Here is an 18,795-nt window from a genome sequence, read left to right as displayed (position 1 = left end):
AGGTCAAATACAGAAAAAGTAATAAAGAGAGAAGTCATTGCTGAGTGATTCTGTATTTTTTTGGCACTATACGTTAAAATTAAGAATAGTGACTGTCCTTATTTAAGCACTCACTAAGTATTTGTTAAACAGAAATGAACAAATGGCTTTTTCCTGAAAACCATATACTTCGTTGGAAAATTTTAACAGCTGTATGGAATCCTATCTTTTTGATAAAGGTTCTCAAAACAAATGTCACACTGCTTTATAGTCAACTGTTGCAATAGGCAAATATTTCTGATTCGTATAATCTTTAACAAATGGAAAATATGAACTCTAGACAGAAGAATCATTAGAAATAAAGTTGTCAAGTCCTTAATGATCTGAAATCCTAATTTTCTTTAAAGATTTATCTTATTTATTTAGAGAGAGAGACAGTGCAAGAGCAAGAGCAGAGGGGTAGAGGGCAAAGGAGAGGGAAAGATCTATTGTCTGAGCGCTCCTTCTGGCTGAGCACAGAGCATGACACGGAGCTCAGTCTCACAGCCCTGACATCCTAACTCGAGCCAAATGCAAGAGTTTGATACTTAAGTGTTGGAGCCACCAAGGAGCCCTGATCTGAGATTCTTAGCTTATAATCTCACTGTTTTGTTGACTCCAACCTCAGGAAACCTAAATATGTGAATCAAGCCACAAATACGAATGCTACACTCAACAGGTTTTAGCCTCAAGTATGCTTTCTATTACCATCCATCACATTTTGTTGCCAAACTTTAATCAAAAACTTTTCCTTATTGGGACACATGGGTGGCAAAGCGGTTGAGCATCTGCTTTCGGCTCATGGCATGACCCCAGAGGTCTGGGATCAAGTCCCACATCCAGCTCCCTGTGAGGAACCTGCTTCTCCATCTGCGTGTGTCTCTGCCTTTGTCTCTGTGTCTTTCATGAATAAATAAATAAAACCTTTTTTTTTTTTATACTTTTCCTCTCATTGTAAGAAATCTGGATTTTCAGGATGCAGTTCTCCAGATGGGCACAGCTTCTCTAAAGCCCTATAAATCCTTACCTCTAGACACATAGATGGAAGAGGCTCAAGCTGTTTCCTCGTGGCCATTCTCCACAGATTCAGGTCAAGGACTTTCATGAGTCCAGAGCCAACATGGAAACAGTTTCCAGATGCAAAGTGGAGTAAGAAATTCAGGCCCGGTTATTTCTTGGCTTCATGTGTCGCTTCCTCTCCTCTACCTTCCAATCACAGTATTAGAACCTGCCTAAAAACTATGGTAAAAAGGAATTCACGACAAGCAGCTACAAACTCATATTCAGACATGCGGAAAGAATGCCAAACAGGTTGGGATGACGCTGGGTTGAAAATAAACAGTATAGCACATAGGTGCGGAACATCATTACCTATAACTTTCTGTAAAACAAACAAATTTCTAAACCACTGCAAACCTACAGGAGAAATAGTTTGCACCTTAGGTCACACGAAAGTATTGCACAACACTGAGGGAAGATATACATAGTAAATTTGGATATCTAATGGCTTTATTTATGGGTAATCTTCATAAAAATAAATGTGCCAATTTGAAGTGAGCGATTCTGTAAGATTTGACATATGTATGTATTTGTGAAGTCCTCACCACATTTGAGGTAATGAGTGTATGCATCACCTCAAACGCTTTCTTATGTCTCTTTGTAATCTTCTCTCAACCCTCACCATCCTCATTTCCAGGGAATGTTTCAGGCATTAGTTAGTCTGCATATTTTATAATTTTGGATAAATATTCTACAAATTGTACTCTTTTGTCTGGCTTCTACTCAACATAATTATTTTGAGATTTTTTCATTGGTCACCATTATCAAGAGTTTGTTTCTTTTTGTTGCTGTGTCATATCCTATCTTGTGCCTATAAAACAATTTGTCTATTTAGCTGTTGCTGACCATATGGATTAGTCTCAGTGGGCTGTGACAGATAAAGGTGCCGTGAATTATTGAGCGTAAGACTTTTTTTCTGAGTATAAGACTTTTTATAGACAACTGCTTTAATTTCTCTTGAGTCCATATTTGGGAGTAGAATGGCTGGATCATATGGTAGGTGTACATTTGACTTTCTTAAACCAATTTGTTGTAGTAGCTGTTTTGAAGATTTCCTTGCATTTTCTGCTCAATTATGCTGCCTATTAATAAAGATCAGTTCACTTCTTTCTTTCCAAACTGTATGGCTTTTTGTTCTTCCACGTGACTTATTGAGTTGGCTGGAACCTCTACTTCCATACTAAATACACGAGGTAAGAGCTAAAATTCTTCCCTCAATTCTGAAAGTAACGAAAAAGCAACTGAGCTTTCACCATCAAGTATGCCATTTGACGCAGCCTTCTGTTGAGCCCTTCTGGAAGGTGCAGATCCCCTTCAATTCTATCTAATTCACTGGCACTTTCTCTCAGGAATGGATCTGGACTTGGTCAAATGCTTTTTCTGTACCTATTAAGATTGCCCTCCTAAATTGTTCATCTGATACTCATCAAACTCTTTCAATACATTATTGTTAATTTGACACAACAAAATATTAAAGAAGACATCACGCTCACAATTTACAAATAATGAAACAAAGCTCAAAAGGGCCAGGAAAATTCACGGCAGAACTAAGAATTTTGAACACAGAGCTGGATCATAGCAAAACCCTGTTCCCTGTTTTTGCCACTACAGATAGTTGACAAAGAAACGTTGAGAGAGACTCTAGAGGGTAGCAAAATGACTTCTTCCCAAGCCTTTGGAATATCTCAAGACAGTCTTTCACTGGTTCTTTATTAATGCATATGGAACTAATGAGGAAGAATTAAGAAATTACAGGTTGACTCTTTTACACATACATAAACTGCTATTCAGGAGTTGACCCATGGGTAGTGGCTTCACAGTTCCATTCAGAACAATTACTAGGCATCTGGTGTAAGCAATATGGTGTAGCAAGAGGCACAAACTCTTCTAGGGCTTTGTGATGCGCTGATCTACTGGAGCTCCATCCATGACCAGTAATCATGCTCGTTCTCTCTTCCTTGAAACTTGCTTCTGTTAACACAGTCTAGAGCATTGTTGTTCCAATCAACAAGTATAAATATTTCTCAAAAATCTGAAATAGAACTGCCTTATCATCCAGGAATTCAATCTCACGAGTCAACTCAGAAATGGAAAGAATTTGTCTATATATCTGAATTATTGAGATGATTATAAATTCCTATTTCCACCAAGTGGTGGAAGCAACCCAAAAGTCCATCCACAGATAGACATAGATAAACAAAATGTACTCTGTAAAGCACTGGAATATTATTCAACCTTAAAAAAAAGAAATTCTGTTACATGCTGCAACATGGATGAACACTGAGGGCATTATGTCACATGAAATGTCACAAAATGATTAATTCCAATGCTGATTAATTCCAATTCTTTGAAGTATCTGAAGTAGTGAATCTCATGGAACAAGAAAGCAGATTGATACTTTCCAAGGACTGAAGGGATGCAATAATGGAGAGTTATTGTTTGATGAGTAAAAATATACAATTTTTCAAGGTGAAACAAATTCTAGGAATGGATGGTGGTGCTGGCTGAACAACAACGTAAATGTATTTGATACCACCCTACATGTCAAAAAATGTAAATGGTAAAAATGTAAGTTCAAATGGCAAAATTTTGTACTTAGAACCCATCAAGAGAGTCTTCTTAAGATTTCTACTCTACACATCTGCCTTTCTAGCAAACATAAGAGGGTGTTAGAATGCAAGACGTTGGTCTTATCAATCATCCGTTACCATTCAAACTTGAAGGCACAAGGGACATGCAGTTAGAGGTGGGAAGAGGAAAGTGGAGAGAATGTGGCAAAAAGGATCAAACAAGGAGGGCTCGAGAGTGTACACACTGAGCCACATGAGGCAAAAAATGCTCTTGAAGGAGTGTTGAGGGGTAGGAACACACAAAGAGGACAATTCACACTCTGCTCCTTCACCATGTACCCCTAAGAGCTCCTAATTCTGATCTTTTGTGGATAAGACTGGCGAGAAGCGGTTAAACCTCCTATATGCCAGCTCTGCACATCAAGGCTAGAGAAATGTGTTAATGAGATGGAATGGACACTAGTACAAATTACGTCACAGAGCAGGTCTCTTGAAACTAAATGAGAGTACGATTTAGTACTCGCAATAAATAAATGAGAGTACCATTTAGTACTTGCAATAAATAAATCTAATTAAACTAAATCACTAAATGGTATGAAACAGCATGATGTAAAACAAAAAAAGGAAACCACAGAGATAATTCATGGCCTTTCTTATTCTAACGATGCCTGTATCAAAGATTTCCTCAATGAATTGTAGTGAACAAATTTATCTGAAAATCCAACAATTCACACACATTATTACTGATTTTTGAGTCAAGATTTCTAAATTTCCTTAGCCAAATCCTCTAGCTCAATCTAATTGCAAAATGGCAATTTTGCACAGGTTTACTGTGGTTATTCTAGTCTTTGATAACAATTTCAACACAAATTTACAAGGATAAGGATCTTTTGGATGCAGCATAACTCTTAACTGGAGAGGTGTTTTCTGAGAGTGAGAATTTCCCTCTAGCCCTGCACCTGTGCTGCCACAGCCTTAGCCTCATCCTGTCTGGGATGGCAAATCCCTGCCTTGGGCCCTACAGCAGGAGTAGGCATCACCAAGAGCTTTGGGGCTTGGGTACACCTCCCTCCAAGGTGCCACTCACTGTGGGCTCCCTCAGTGCACAGGAATACATTGCGGAGTCCACGAGCTCTGAAGTGTAGACGACGAGTTGGATGGATTTTCTTGTCTTCTGAAAATTCAGTGAGTAGCGACATTCTGTGGCATTTTGCTGGCTGTAAGATTCTTGATGAATAAGGAACATCACCACCTCACTACTGAGCTGCTTGTACCACAATAGACTTTAACTGAGTCCACTGGTGTTATATGTGCATTCCAGGATGACAGCCCCCTTCTCCGGCACTAACTTTGTTGCTTGGGCTTCCGTTCCCGTCTGGGCAATACTAGATCCTGAAGGAAAAAGCATGGGATCAGGGGTTTCAGAATAGGCGAGGTGGCACAAAACACTTCTACTTTACACATGTCCTTCTCAAGGTACCCACAAGATACTGCCCATCTCTCTTGATTTGACGTCATACAGGTGACACATTCCCACAGGGACCATCCTGACCAAGCCACATGGAAGCTAAGACAAATTTGAGAAGCTTGGAGGCACCATGTTTGAGTTCTCCCACTAGATGAAAAATGTCTTCTTCTTCTGCAATTTCAGGGCTCAACAGTGTGAGGTGAGACTGCCAAGGTGAGGGGGGATTGTCTGGTACATCCTGCTTTGGTCCCAGAACAGGAAACAGGACTTTCCTGGTACAGCAAGTTGTGTGGGTCCTGTCACACTTCTCTTTGTACCAGCTGAGAGTCTCACTACCCAAAACTCTTTTGCATTAAGCAACTTTAATAAAAACATTAAATCTGAAAATCAACGTGAGTAAGATGTATATTGAAATGAAGACTTAGGATAGATGGTTTAACTGTGATATGTTCATTCACTGCATTTGAGATAAAAGTGGGTGGGTGGCACTTACTGAACATATGATGGGCAGGGCTCACTTTGGGAGCTCATACACTAAAATTAGAATGAAACAGAGGATATTAGCATGGCCCATGTGTAAGAAGGACATGAAAATTCCTGAAGCAGTACATAATCATTTAATACTACATGTAATGAATTATAGAAACCACATAACATGTAAGATCATGAAAACAAGATATAAGAATCTTGTATGCTCACACTATGTGATTTCACCCAAGGCAGAAATAAGTCACTTATGCCAAGAAGGCAAAGTGTTTAGACTATTCATTGCAGCTCTTTCAAGCTACCTCAGGTGAATGCTACTGTTCCTCCTCACTGTCAGGGTCTGGTCACATGCCTCCTTGGGGCTGGACAGCAGAAAAATCTAATCACTCTTTGCTAAAGAGCTCAGGCCGCAGCGCTCAGACAATAGATCCTGTCTCTGAGTTCTCCTCCTCCTCCTCCTCCTCCTCACTGTTGAGTTTCCACAGCTCAGCGATTTAGAATGGCCAGAAGAGACACCAGAGCTTGGTCATTAGGTTACCAAACTCTTCAAATTATATCATTCCATTTCGTCGGGTGAATCACAGTAACCTTCCATGCTTTGTATGCTCAGGTCTGAGCGCTGGAGGTGACCACTCAGTCTACTTACATTCCTTCCGGTAACCTCAAGACACACACACACACACACACATGCACACACACAAACACCCCTATGCAAACACACATTCCCACCAATGTGGGCCATGAAATCTTCCTTAATTCACAAAAATATGTGGTGCTTCTTTTCCTTGACTCTTCAGGGTACAGCACGCACTGAGGTGCTTGCACACTAGGCCTGGTTTTCTTCTTTAGTATCTTTGTTCTCTCCTAAGCATATACAGCTCATTTTCTAAAAATGGTTGACTTTACAATCTGCTGAGAACTTCTTTCATGTTTCCCTTTGTGTTTGTGAATTTCTGCCCTTTGGGATGTCTCTACCAAACTTCCTGGGGATCCCTGGGTGGCACAGCGGTTTAGTGCCTGCCTTTGGCCCAGGGCGCGATCCTGGGGACCCGGGATCGAGTCCCACGTCCAGCTCCCGGTGCATGGAGCCTGCTTCTCCCTCTGCCTGTGTCTCTGCCTCTCTCTCTCTCTCTCTCTCTCTCTGTGTGTGTGACTATCATAAATAAATAAAAATTAAAAAAAATAAAATTCTTAAAGAGTATTAGAGGGATGTGAGAGGCTCAGTCACTTAAGATTTTGCATTCAGCTCAGGTCATGATCTCAGGGTCCTGGAAATGAGCTTCAATTTAAGGCTCCCTGCTCAGTGAGGAGCCTGTGTTTCCCTTTCCATCTACCTACTTGTAGACGTTTGTGCATATGCACTCTGTCTCTGAAATAAACAAATAAAATATTTCCCAAAAATGTGTATTAGGTAAATAAAGAGATAAACAAGTATTATTATCTACCATGGAGGTTTTTCAGACTTTTTCTCTTTAAGTAATCTACACCCAACATGGGCTGAAGCATAAAACCTGAGATCCAGAGTTGCAGCTTTATCTACAGAGCCAGGCAGGCACTTCTAGTTTACTATATTTATCCAAGTGTCTGAGAAATTTGAAATTTTCAAACTACATTTTCACATCCTTTCACATTTATACAAATTTTGAAATAAAATTTATATTTTAAAGCAACTAAATAAAGGCCCAGGGCCTCTCTCTTCCTTGTTTAGGTACATGTGTTCCTCCTCCTTTCTTCCCTTCCCTTTTTTCTCCACTAAAACCTGGTTGGAGGCTGAAGCTCTCGCATCACCTCTCCCATCAAACTCCATCAGGAAGACACTGGGAAGATGCCACCTTCTCAGGCACACTGTGTCTCTGTAAAAGTGTCATAAGGCACAGTAATACCCACCAGGCCTGTCTGACCCACCTGTATGGCTGGACTCTCACAGCAAGAATCAGGCAGGTGCCACCTCATTCTTACATGGATTTATCTTGAAATTGCTTACACCCTGGCTGAGGAACTCTTGGCATCAAAGGATTTTAAATGTCACTAATGAACAGTTGATGTTCTGCAATGTCACTTCTGGTTCCTAAGCTCCAGCCATTTGTCTGACTTTGTATCAACCAGACACCGAGAGACAACCACAGACTGCGTGAGAACCAGAGAGGATCAGTCAGAGAGGCTCAGCATCCAGGCCCCTGTTCTGCTCAGAGTTTGCACCCAGCTCCCCCTGCAGTCCCTATCACTGTGTCACTCAGGGCACAGTAGTACACAGCTGAGTCTGACATTTGTACCGAGCCTTTTTTCAAGTGGAAGGATTTGGATGAACTATCCAAGGTGGCTTCAAAACCTTTGTTGCTTCCCTTTGCCTTGTCTGTCAAGGCTTTCAGGAGGAGCTTTGGACCTTCTCCCAGATACTGGACATACCAGAATAGACTGGGGGCCCATGATGTTGAGAAAGTACAGTTGATAGTCAGGAAGGCCTCTTCTGAGAGGGTCATTTGGCCTTCCGTCTGGCTCACTGAGTCTCCATGGGTTTGTCCTGGGGAAAAAAGAAGAGATCGGTGTCACCTTGGGCTGAAGCTCTTAGAGAAAATAATAGTTAACTTCAGTTTTGCTGACATAGTGGAAAAAAATAAATTTAAATTTTAAGAGATATTTTACTTACCAACCATGAAGAATAGGGCAATCACAAAGCCGGGAGGACACTTCATCTCTGGAGTGTCACCTAAATAATGTTCATCACTCTTCAACGTGAAGAAAGGTGGTGTGAGGAAATGATCAGGGGAAGTCCTCATTTCACACAGGGTAGTGTTTGTGGTAGGAAGCTGCACCCCCTGGTGGACAGGGACTGAATGAAATATGTTGGTCAGAGTCCTCCCAAACTCAGCAATCTTGTTTTATCCCTGACTTCTGAGGCACATGTCAGGCTTCAGGTGGCACCTGGAACTCTGAAAAACAACAGTCTAACCTCTCAAGTCCATTTTGTTCTCAGACACCACCTGGTATGGAAGTTCCATAACACGTCATCCCGGGGGATTTGGTAGCTGACAGGGTAACCATGTACTAAAGCATTTTACAACAGTACTTTATAATATTCTCATATACCCATGTTGGCCAGCCTATAATCACTGTCTGTCAGAAAAGTGGTCGGGATTGATTACAGAAAAAGTAGTAAGAAGATAAGAAATTGCTGATTGATTCTGTGTATTTGGGCACCATACTCCTAAATTAACAATAGTGACCGTCATTTTTTAAGTACTCACTAATTGTTTGTTAAGTTACACAAAGTAATGAAGAAATGGCCTTTACTTGAAGTACAGTATTTAAGTGGTTCTAAAATAATACCATTAGTAATAATATATCTTTTTAAAAAGTTTTTCTAAAGAAAATAACTGCATTCTATATCCAAATGTTTTAATATTCAACTCTTCCTAAGTTTCAGTATCATTTAAAAGTGAAAAGTAGGAATTCTAGACACAAGAAACATCATCCATGGATGATTTTTTTAATCTGTTGCCAAATATTAATCAAAGAATTTTCCCCACAAGGGAAGAAATCAGGATTACTAGGAAAAAGTTGGAGACTTACAGAACTTTCATAAAGTCCTGTAAACATTTATTCCTGACCACATTCAGAAGCTTTGCGCAGCTGTTTCCTGGAGGTGACTCCCCACACATTCCTCAAGAACTTTATGAGTTCAGAGCGAACATAGTGTAACGGTTGCCCAGATGCAGAGAGGAGTAAGAAATTTAGGCTTGGATCTTGTTTTAGGTCATGTATCTCTTCGCTTCCCCTCCACCTTCCAAATATTGTCAGAAACCTGCCTCAAATCTATGCCAGAAAGGAATTTTGGACAAGCACCTACAAACTTCTATTCAGATATGCAAGGACAATGTGAAATAGGTTGGAATCATGCTCGTTCAAAATAAACAATATAGCACATAGATGCAGGAAGACATCGTGTATAACTTAAAAATGTAGTTTCAGGGCAATCAAAGCCTGTGGGAGAAATATTTTGCATTTGTGTCACATGAGAAGACTTGTACAAGAGTGAGGGAAGATGCTGGTGCTAAATGTGGATATTTAATGGCTTTATTAATGTATAATTTACATAACAATAAACTGCACCATATTGAACAATACTCTAAGATGCGATGTGTGTATCCACTTGTGAAGCCATCACCGCGTCCAGATAATGAACATATGTATCACCACAAATTTTTCTTCTTAATCTCTTTGTCATCCTTCTCTCAACCATCAATACACCCATTTCCAGGGAAACTTTTTGTTATGAATTAGTTTGCATGTTTTATAATTTTGTATAAACGGAATCACATGCACTCTTTGGTTTAGCCTCTTCTCAGCACACTTATTTTGAGATTCTTCCATAGTCAAAATTATCAAGACTTTGCTCCTTTTGTTGCAGTGTAGTATCCCATCCTATGCCTATAAAACAAGGAGTTTATTCATCTATTGATGACCATGTCAACTAGTCCCAGGGTGACTGTTAATAAAATAAAGCTCCTATGAACATTTGTGTATGTTTTTTTAATATTTTATTTAAATTCAATTTGCCAACATATAGTACAACACCTAATGCTCATCCCATCTAGTCCCCTCCTCAATGCCCATCACGAGCTACCTCATCCCCTCGCCCACCTCCCCTCCTACTACTCTGTGTTCGTTTCCCTAAGTTAGGAGTCTCTCATGGTTTGTCACCCCCTCTAATTTTCCCCACTCAGTTTCCCTCCTTTCCCTTTTAATCCCTTTCACTAATTCTTATATTCCTCATGAGTGACACCATACGTTGATTGTCCTTCTCCGATTGACTTACTTCACTCAGCATAATACCCTCCAGTTCATGGAATGTTTTTCCATCTCTTTATCTCTTCCTTGATTTCTTCCATAAGTGTTCTGTACTTTTTAGAGCATAGATCCTTTACCTCTTTGATTGCGTTTATTTCTAGTTATCTCACAGTTTGGGGTGCAATTGTAAATGGAATTGATTCCCTAATTTTTCTTTCTTCAGTCTCATTATTAGTGTATAAAAATGTAGCCAATTTCTGTGCATTAATTTTAATCCTGCGACATTGCTAAATTGCCGTATAAGTTCTAGCAATCTTGGGGTGGAGTCTTGGATTTTCCAGATACAGTATCATGTCATCGCAAAGAAGGAGATTTTGACCTCTTCTTTGCCAATTTTAATGCCTTTCATTTCTTTTCATGTGCTATGTGGTGAGAGTGGGTATCCCTGTCATGTTCCTGACCTTAGGGAAAGGACTCTCAGTTTTTCCCCCTTGAGAATGATATTCACTGTGCGCTTTTCATAGGTGGCTTTAATGATATTGAGATATGTCCCTTCTATTCCTACACTTTGAAGAGTTTTGTCAGGAACGGATGATGTATTTTGTCAAATGCTTTCTCTGTATCTATTGAGAGGATCATATGGTTCTTGTCTTTTACTGATATGATTATCACATTGACTGTTTTAGGACTGTTGAACCACCCTTGCACCTCAGGGATAAATCTCATTTGGTCCTGGTGAATAATCCTCTTGATGTACTGTTCCATCCAGTTGGCTAGTATCTTGGTGAAAATGTTTGCATCAATGCTCATCAGGGATATTGGTCCGTAATTATTCTTTTTGATGGGGTCTTAGTCTAGTTCTGGGGTCAAGGTATTGCTGGTCTCATAGGACAACTTGGGAAGCATTCTTTCCATCTGTCCTTTGGAATAGCTTTAGTAGAATAAGTATTATTTCTTCTTTAAGTGTTTGAAGAATTCCCCCTGGAAAGCCATCTGGCCCTGGACTTTTGTGACCTGGGAGGTTTTTGATGACTGGTTCAATTTCCTCACTGCTTTTTGGCCTGTATTCTATTTCTTCTTGTTTTACTTTTGGTAATTTGAAGATGTCTAGCAGTATACTCATTTCTTCCAGATTGCTTAATTGGCTGACATATAGTAGCTTATAATACATTTTTAAAATTGTTTTTATTTCCTTGGTATTGGTTGTGCTCTCTCTTTTTTTCATTCATGATTTTATTAAGTTGAGTCTCTTCTCTTTTCTTTTTAATAAGTCTGGCTAGGGATTTATCTATCTTATTAATTCTTTCAATGAATCAGCCCCTCGTTTCATTGGTATGTTCTACACTTCTTCTGGTTTCTATTTCATTGAGTTCTGCTCAAATCTTTATTATCTCTCTTCCTCTGCTTGATTGAGGAAGATTTGCTGATCTTTCTCCAGTTCCTTTAGGTGTAGGGTTAGTTGAATATTTGAGATTTCTCAGTTTTTTGAGGGAGGCTTGTATTGAGGTATTTCCCTCTTAGGACCGCCTTTGCTGTATCTCAAAGATTTTGAACAGTTGTATTTTCATTTTCATTAATTTCCATGAATCTTTTAATTCTTCTCTAATTTCCTGGTTGACCCTTTCATCTTTTCGTAAGATACACTTTAACCTCCAAGTGTTTGACTTCCTTACAAGTTTCTTCTTGTGATTGAGTTCTAGTCCTCAAAATATGCAGGGGACAATCCCAATCTTTTGATATAGGTTGAGACCTGATTTGTGACCCAGTATGTGGTCTATTCTGGAGAACGTTCTGTGTGCACTTGAGAAGAATATGTATTATATTGCATTAGGGCAGAATGTTCTGTTTGTATATGTGAAATCCAACTGGTTGAGTGAGTCATTGAAAGCCCTTGTTTCTCTGCTGATCTTCTGCTTAAAAGATCTGTCCTTTGCTGAGAGTGCCTTGTTGAAGTCTCTGACTATTAATTATTATTATTGAAGTATCCTTTTATTTTGAGTATTAATTGGTTGATATTCTTGGCTGCTCCCACATTAAGGGCATAAATATTCATATTTTTTAGTCTTCTTATTAAAGGACAGACCCTTTAATTATGATATACTATCCCTCCTCATATCTTATTACAAACTTTGGGATAAACTTTAATTTCTCTGATGTGTGGATTGCTACCTGAGCTTTTTTTTTTTTTTTTGAGGTCCATTTGAATGGTAAATGGTTCTCCACCCCCTCAATATGAAGGTGTCCTTAGGTCTAAAATGAGTCTCTTGTAGACAGGATATAGATAAGCTTTTTATACAGTCTGATACTCTGTATGTTTTGACAGGATCACTTAGCCCATTCGTGTTCAGAGTAACTAGTGAAAGATATGAATATCAATTTAGTGTCATAGTGTTACCTATTCAGTCACTACTTGTGCACATTGTTTCTTTTTTTTAAGATTTTAAAAATTCATTTATTCATGAGAGGCACAGACACAGGCAGAGGAAGAAGCAGGCTCCATGGGGGAGCTTGATGCGGGACTCGATTCTGGGACTCCAGGATCAAGCCCTTAGCTGAAGGCAGGTGCTAAACCACTGAGCCACCCAGGGATCCCTGTTCAGATTGTTTCTTTGGGCTCCCTCTTTGCTTACAGGGACACCCTTAATATTTCTTGCAGAGTTGCTTTGGTGATCACATATTCTTTCAGATTCTCTTCATCCTAAAAGCTCTTTATCTCTCCTTCTATTCTGAATGACAGCCTTGCTGGAGAAAGTATTCTTGGCTGCATGTTCTTCTCATTCAGGACCGGAATATATCATACCAGCACTTTGTGGCTTGCCTTGGCTCTGTTGATAAGTCTGTTAATAATATTATATTCCTTGCCATATAAGCTAGAGATCTCTTATCTCTCATTGCTTTTAGGTTTTACTCATTATCTCTGAAATTTTCAAGCTTCACCATTACATGTCCAGGTGTTATTCAGGTTTTGTTGATCTTGGGCCTGGGGTCCTCTCTATCTCTTGGACATGAATGCCTCTTTAATTCCACAGATTTTTTTTATTAGAGTTCAGTTTGTCAACACATAGCATAACACCCAGTGCACATTCCATCAAGTGCCCCTCTCAGTGCCCGTCACCCAGTCACCCCCACCCCCTCCCACCTCCCTTTCCACCACACCTTGTTCCTTTCCCAGAGTTACAATTCTCTCATTTTCTTTTTTTTATAAATTTATTATTTTATTGGTGTTCAATTTACCAACATATAGAATAACACCCAGTGCTCATCCCATCAAGTGTCCCCCTCAGTGCCCGTCCTCCACTCACCCCCACCCCCTGCCCACCGCCCTTTCTACCGCCTCTAGTTTGTTTACCAGAGTTAGGAGTCTCTCATGTTCTGTCTGATATTTCCTACTCATTTTTTCTCCTTTCCACTTTATTCCCTTTCACTGTTTTTTATATTCTATTCCCCAAATGAAGTAGACCATATAATGTTTATCCTTCTCCTATTGACTTATTTCACTCAGCATAATACCCTCCAGTTCCATGCATGTCCAAACAAATGGTGGGTATTTGTCGTTTCTAATGGCTGAGGAATATTCCATTGTATACATAGACCACATTTTCTTTATCCATTCATGTTTCGATGGACACCATGGCTCCTTCCACAGTTTGGCAATGGTAGACATTGCTGCTATTACTTCCCCAAATTAGGGAAGTTCTCAGCTATGATTTGTTGAAACATAATTTCTCTCCACATCCTCTGGAATCTCAATAAGATGAATATCGCTCCCCGCAAATAACAAGCTACAGCCTCTTACTGTGTGCTTGGTTCATCCAATTTTAAGGGTGACTAGTGGTGGGAGAACTTTTACCATCTTGTGCACTCATCAGCTCCACCTCTCATGGAGGGAACAGAAGATAGTCCACTTCTGTCCATTTCCAGGCCCTGGGGCAGAGAGCATTCACCTGCTCAACTCCACACCAGCTCTGCCTTTCCCAGGCGTCCATGGAGGGGTGCTGTGTTCCAGTCCTTAGTTGGAACATTGGATGGCATTACTTCCATGATCAGACCACATTTTTTGATTTATGGCATAAGTGGGGCTTTGTCCTGGACTTCCTAGCCTCTCAGAACCCCCCCATGGGGCTGAGCTCAATTCTACCTCATACCAGTCTGAAGGACAGACAGGGCCCAATCCACTGGAACAGCTAGGACAAAAGTAAGGAAAGGGAACACTCTACAGCTGGTATTGCTTGCAAGATTGGGAATAAGTGCAGAACCTAGGTTTTAATCCCAAAAAGAAGGGGATGAAGGTAAGGAGGCCTTATGCCAAATAATTCAAATCAACTTTCATGAGCCAATTTCTTTCTCACCTCATACAGAGCACAGAACAATGGACATAGCTTGATCCTCTCAGATATCTAGCTAATTTTTTTGGGTATGACCCAAAGGCACAGACGACAAAAACAAAAATACAGAAGTAGAATTGCATCAAACTAAAAACCTCCTGCACGGTAAAGGAAACAGTCTCTGAGTGAAAGATAATTTATTGAATTGTAGAAAATGTCTATGAAGACCCATCTGATAAGAGACTAACATCCAAAATATATAAGGAACACAAAACTTAACATCAATAAAATTGGAAAAAAAATTTTAAACAAAAGAGAAGATGCATATAAAGTGCTTAGAGAAGGGAATCGTTTGGATTTAGCCCTCAACTAAACATAAACTCCTTAGGATCCTGTTCTATTCTCTCCTATACCCTCAGTTTATAGAAAAAAAACACATAGCAATGCTTTATTGAATGAATTTATGATGATGTTTTGCTCTAGTACTAACAGTACTATTTTTAGTACTCATTTGTATTTCAACAGATTTTTTTGTAGGCCTACTGTTTGTCAGGTATGCTCATATGTGTTGACAATAAGCAAAATCTCTGCTCTTGTGGAGTTACAATCTAGTAAGAGAAAGGCACAATATTTGAGCACAGACCTGGCAAGTGGTAAGTTAGAAGCTCGTGAAAGTTCTCCTCTTATTACTTCTATTTTCTCAATGAATAGTTGAGAGTGTAGATATATGTATGAGGCTTTATTACAAGTTTCAGTTTAGGACACAGAGTGGTATATGCAAAAGATGGAAAGAGACAGACCATGTGAAATAACCGAAAGAAACCTGTCATATTGTATGCGTATAATAGAAACTAAGCTTTCAGAATAGAATTATTGGAGGTAAAGGAGGCACAGTGGTTAATTTTATGTGTCTACTTGCCTATGTCATGGTACCCAGATATTTGGTCAAATGTCAAATTAGAAGTCGCTGTGAAGGTCTTTTTGTTTTGGGGTTTTTGTTTTGTTTTGGGTTGGGTTTTAATGGTTTTTTGTTTTGTTTTGTTTTGTTTTGTTTTGTTTTGTTTTGTTTAGAGACAGAGTCAGAGGGAGAAGGAAGGAAAGAATCTCAAGTAGACGCCACACCAAGTGCAGAGCCCAATATGGGTCTCCACCCCACAACCCTGAGATCATGATCTGAACTGAAATCAACAGTTATACACTTGACTGACTGAGCCACTCAGGAGCCTCTATAAAAGTACTTTTTAGATGATATTAATGTTTAAGTCAAAAGACCAAGAAAAGCAGATTACTCTCCATGACATGAGTAGGCCTCATCTCAGGAGTTGAAGATCTTAAGAGAAATAGATCGAGGACCTGGAGGTAGAAGGAGTTCTGACTCCAGACTGCTTTGGGACTCAAGCTGCAATACCAACTCTTTCCGGGGTCCAGCCTACCCACCTGCCTTATGGAATTTGGACTTGCCTGTCTCCACAATCACATAAGCCAATTCCTAAAATCTCTTTCTCTCTGTGTCTGTCAATCTCTTTACACACACATACACAAATGCGCGCATGCGCGCGCACACACACATGCATGTGTGCACATGTTATTGATCTTATTTAGATTCTGTCTCTCTGGAGAACCCTGACTAATACAGAGAATATTTTTAAAAATCAATGAAGAACTTTCATATTCCAAAAAAAATCAGTTTTAAATTTGTATTCTCCGAAATAACATAGATGGTTTGTTTGTGATATATACTTTCATGAACATGTGTTGTGTTTCACAGTAAAATGGTTAAGTATTGATGGTGAAGATATTGCAGCCCCAGAAATGGTTGATCCCTCAGGAGACTCCCTTCAGGGAAGAACTAAAACACAAAATCAGTCCAGCAAACTCAGGAAGGAGAGGGTTGAGGGAAGATACGGGGGGAGAAAGGAGAGGGAAAGGGAGAGTGAGAGAGAGCAAGAGAGAGAGAGAGAGAGTCTCGGACAAGGTAACAGTCCATTCCCGTCCATTGCCGTTCTGCTTAAAATAGGGGCACTATATTTGAAATAAAGCCCATTTTGAACAGCAGCCTCAGGAAAGGCAAGGATAGTTACTGATGTGGGAGCAGGGCTGGCAGAGAACAAAGCACAACTAAAGTCCTGCAAACCACCTCCACCCAGGTTGGGATATGTGGGATATTCTTCAGGAAGCTTCCGGTTGTCTTAATGTTTTGCCTTACTAGAGGGAATAGCAATCTTTAACTTGACAATGGCAAGGCCTCCAGTATCTTGTAGGTCTTCCTTAGCATATGAAAATCCTTTTGGAATCTCCTTTTCCTTACCTCCTCCAACTCTGCAAGTATATAAACAGCCACCCCTCACATGCCCTGGGCAGTTGCTCTTTCTGCCCACAGGTCCTGCCCCCTTGCCTTAGTAAAACCACCATTTTGCACCAAAGAAGTCTCAAGAACTCTTTCTTGGTCATCGGCTCCGGACCTCACCTATATTCCAAAACTTCATCATTACCACGATGGATTTTCATGAACTTCATCAGGAATTATATGCAGTAATGGAAGAAAAGTCAGGAAATTTCCTGCAACACAATGATAGAGTCCAGAACACTGAGGCAGCAGCAGCAGATTTCAAGGCATTTCAAGTAGCTGAGACTCTTCTGAACTCCAAACCCAAGTCTAATTCCTCCTCTTGAAGAGGAATACAAAAGATACTGTTGTGTCCATGGTTGCAAATCCAAGAAACCACTGAGGAGGCGACACTGATGCAAGTACACAAGGGTTTATTGAGGTGGAATGGCCTTAATTTTCTCGGCCTCCACATTTCTCCCTCTCAGAGGAACCTACGGAAGGACCCAATCATGAGTGCAGGTTGGTCTCAGAGTAAGCCAGGGGGAATGATTAAACCAGGATTCGAACCAACCTTGTTGCTGTCCTCATTCCTTAACTGGAGTTCAATTTGTCAACATATAGCATAACACCCAGTGCTCATCCCATCAAGTGCCCCCCTCAGTGTCCGTGGACCCAGGAAGTAATCCCGTCAACCTTGAGAGCGGTGGGAGTGTTCAGGCTCATGATGTAGGGTCCCTTCCAGCGAGGTTGAAGTGTCTGGTGTTGGTATCTCCGAACGTACACCCAGTCACCCGGCCGATATTGATGGGGGTTCAGGGGTGGCCCAGTCTCATAAAGGGCCCTCAGCTTAGGCCACACCTGCTCATGGGTTCGTTGTAACATTTGGAGGGAGAAAAGCAGTTGGTGATCATCAAATTCAGCAAGTACCTCAGGTTTTAAATTGGGGATAATAGGTGAAGACCGACCATGATCTCGTAAGGAGTCAATCCCATCTTCAATATGGGGAGTTCCTCACCCTATTTAGGGCAAAGGGGAGAAGAGTCACCCAGTCCCTGCCAGTTTCCAGGGCTAATTTAGTTAAGGTCTCCCTTAATGTTCTGTTCATCCTCTCTACCTGTCCTGAGCTTTGGGGCCTATACGCACAATGTAATTTTCAATCTGCCCCAAGTACTAGTGCCACTCCCCGTGCTACCTTAGAGACGAATCCTGGTCTTTTGTCTGATCTGATTCTCAAGGAAAACCATACCTCGGTAAGATGTCTTCCAGCAATTTCTTGGTCACGGTCTGTGCTGTTTCATGTTTGGTGGGAAATGCCTCTGTCCATCCTGAAAAAGTATCTACAAACAATAGTAAATACCTGTATCTATATTTTCCATGTTTTACCTCAGTAAAGTCCACTTCCCAGGAGGCTCCTGGGCGGTCCCCTTAGAGCCGGGTGCCCGGGTTAGATCCATGGGCAGTGGCATTAGGTAACTGGCATGCATGGCAGCTTCCACTTTTTTAATTTAAATTCAATTTACCAAGATGTGGTATAACACCCGGTGCTCAATTCATCTCGTGCTTTACTTAATCCCAAATTACTGTATCAAACCTTCTGCAAACCCTTTGTTTGTTTCCCAGAGTTATGAGTCTCTAATAGTTTGTCTTCCTCTCTAATTTTTCCCCACTCAGATTGTCCCCCACCCTTATGGTCTCTTTCACTATTTCCTATATTCCACATAGGAGTGAAACCATATGATGAATGTCTTTCTC

General features: G+C 40.4%; 1 non-coding gene and 1 gene segment (V, D, J or C); one reads left to right on the top strand and one right to left on the bottom strand.

Annotated features, from left to right (window-relative positions):
* Nucleotides 1-4,932: 4,932 nt before the first annotated feature.
* LOC140599243 (T cell receptor alpha variable 9-2-like) lies at nt 4,933-8,378 on the bottom strand. The segment is given in 3 exon segments: nt 4,933-5,039; nt 7,931-8,122; nt 8,249-8,378. Coding segments are annotated over 3 exon segments (429 nt in total).
* On the top strand, nt 5,626-5,732 carry LOC112909634 (U6 spliceosomal RNA). The gene has a single exon (XR_003233139.1). It is a non-coding gene; the product is annotated as a U6 spliceosomal RNA (small nuclear RNA).
* Nucleotides 8,379-18,795: the final 10,417 nt, after the last annotated feature.

The sequence above is a fragment of the Vulpes vulpes genome, chromosome 6 (assembly GCF_048418805.1).
Source record: "Vulpes vulpes isolate BD-2025 chromosome 6, VulVul3, whole genome shotgun sequence".
In the NCBI taxonomy this organism is placed as follows: domain Eukaryota; kingdom Metazoa; phylum Chordata; class Mammalia; order Carnivora; family Canidae; genus Vulpes; species Vulpes vulpes.
Note: the sequence above shows the minus strand (reverse complement) of the source record. Positions and strands in the feature narration are given on the sequence as shown.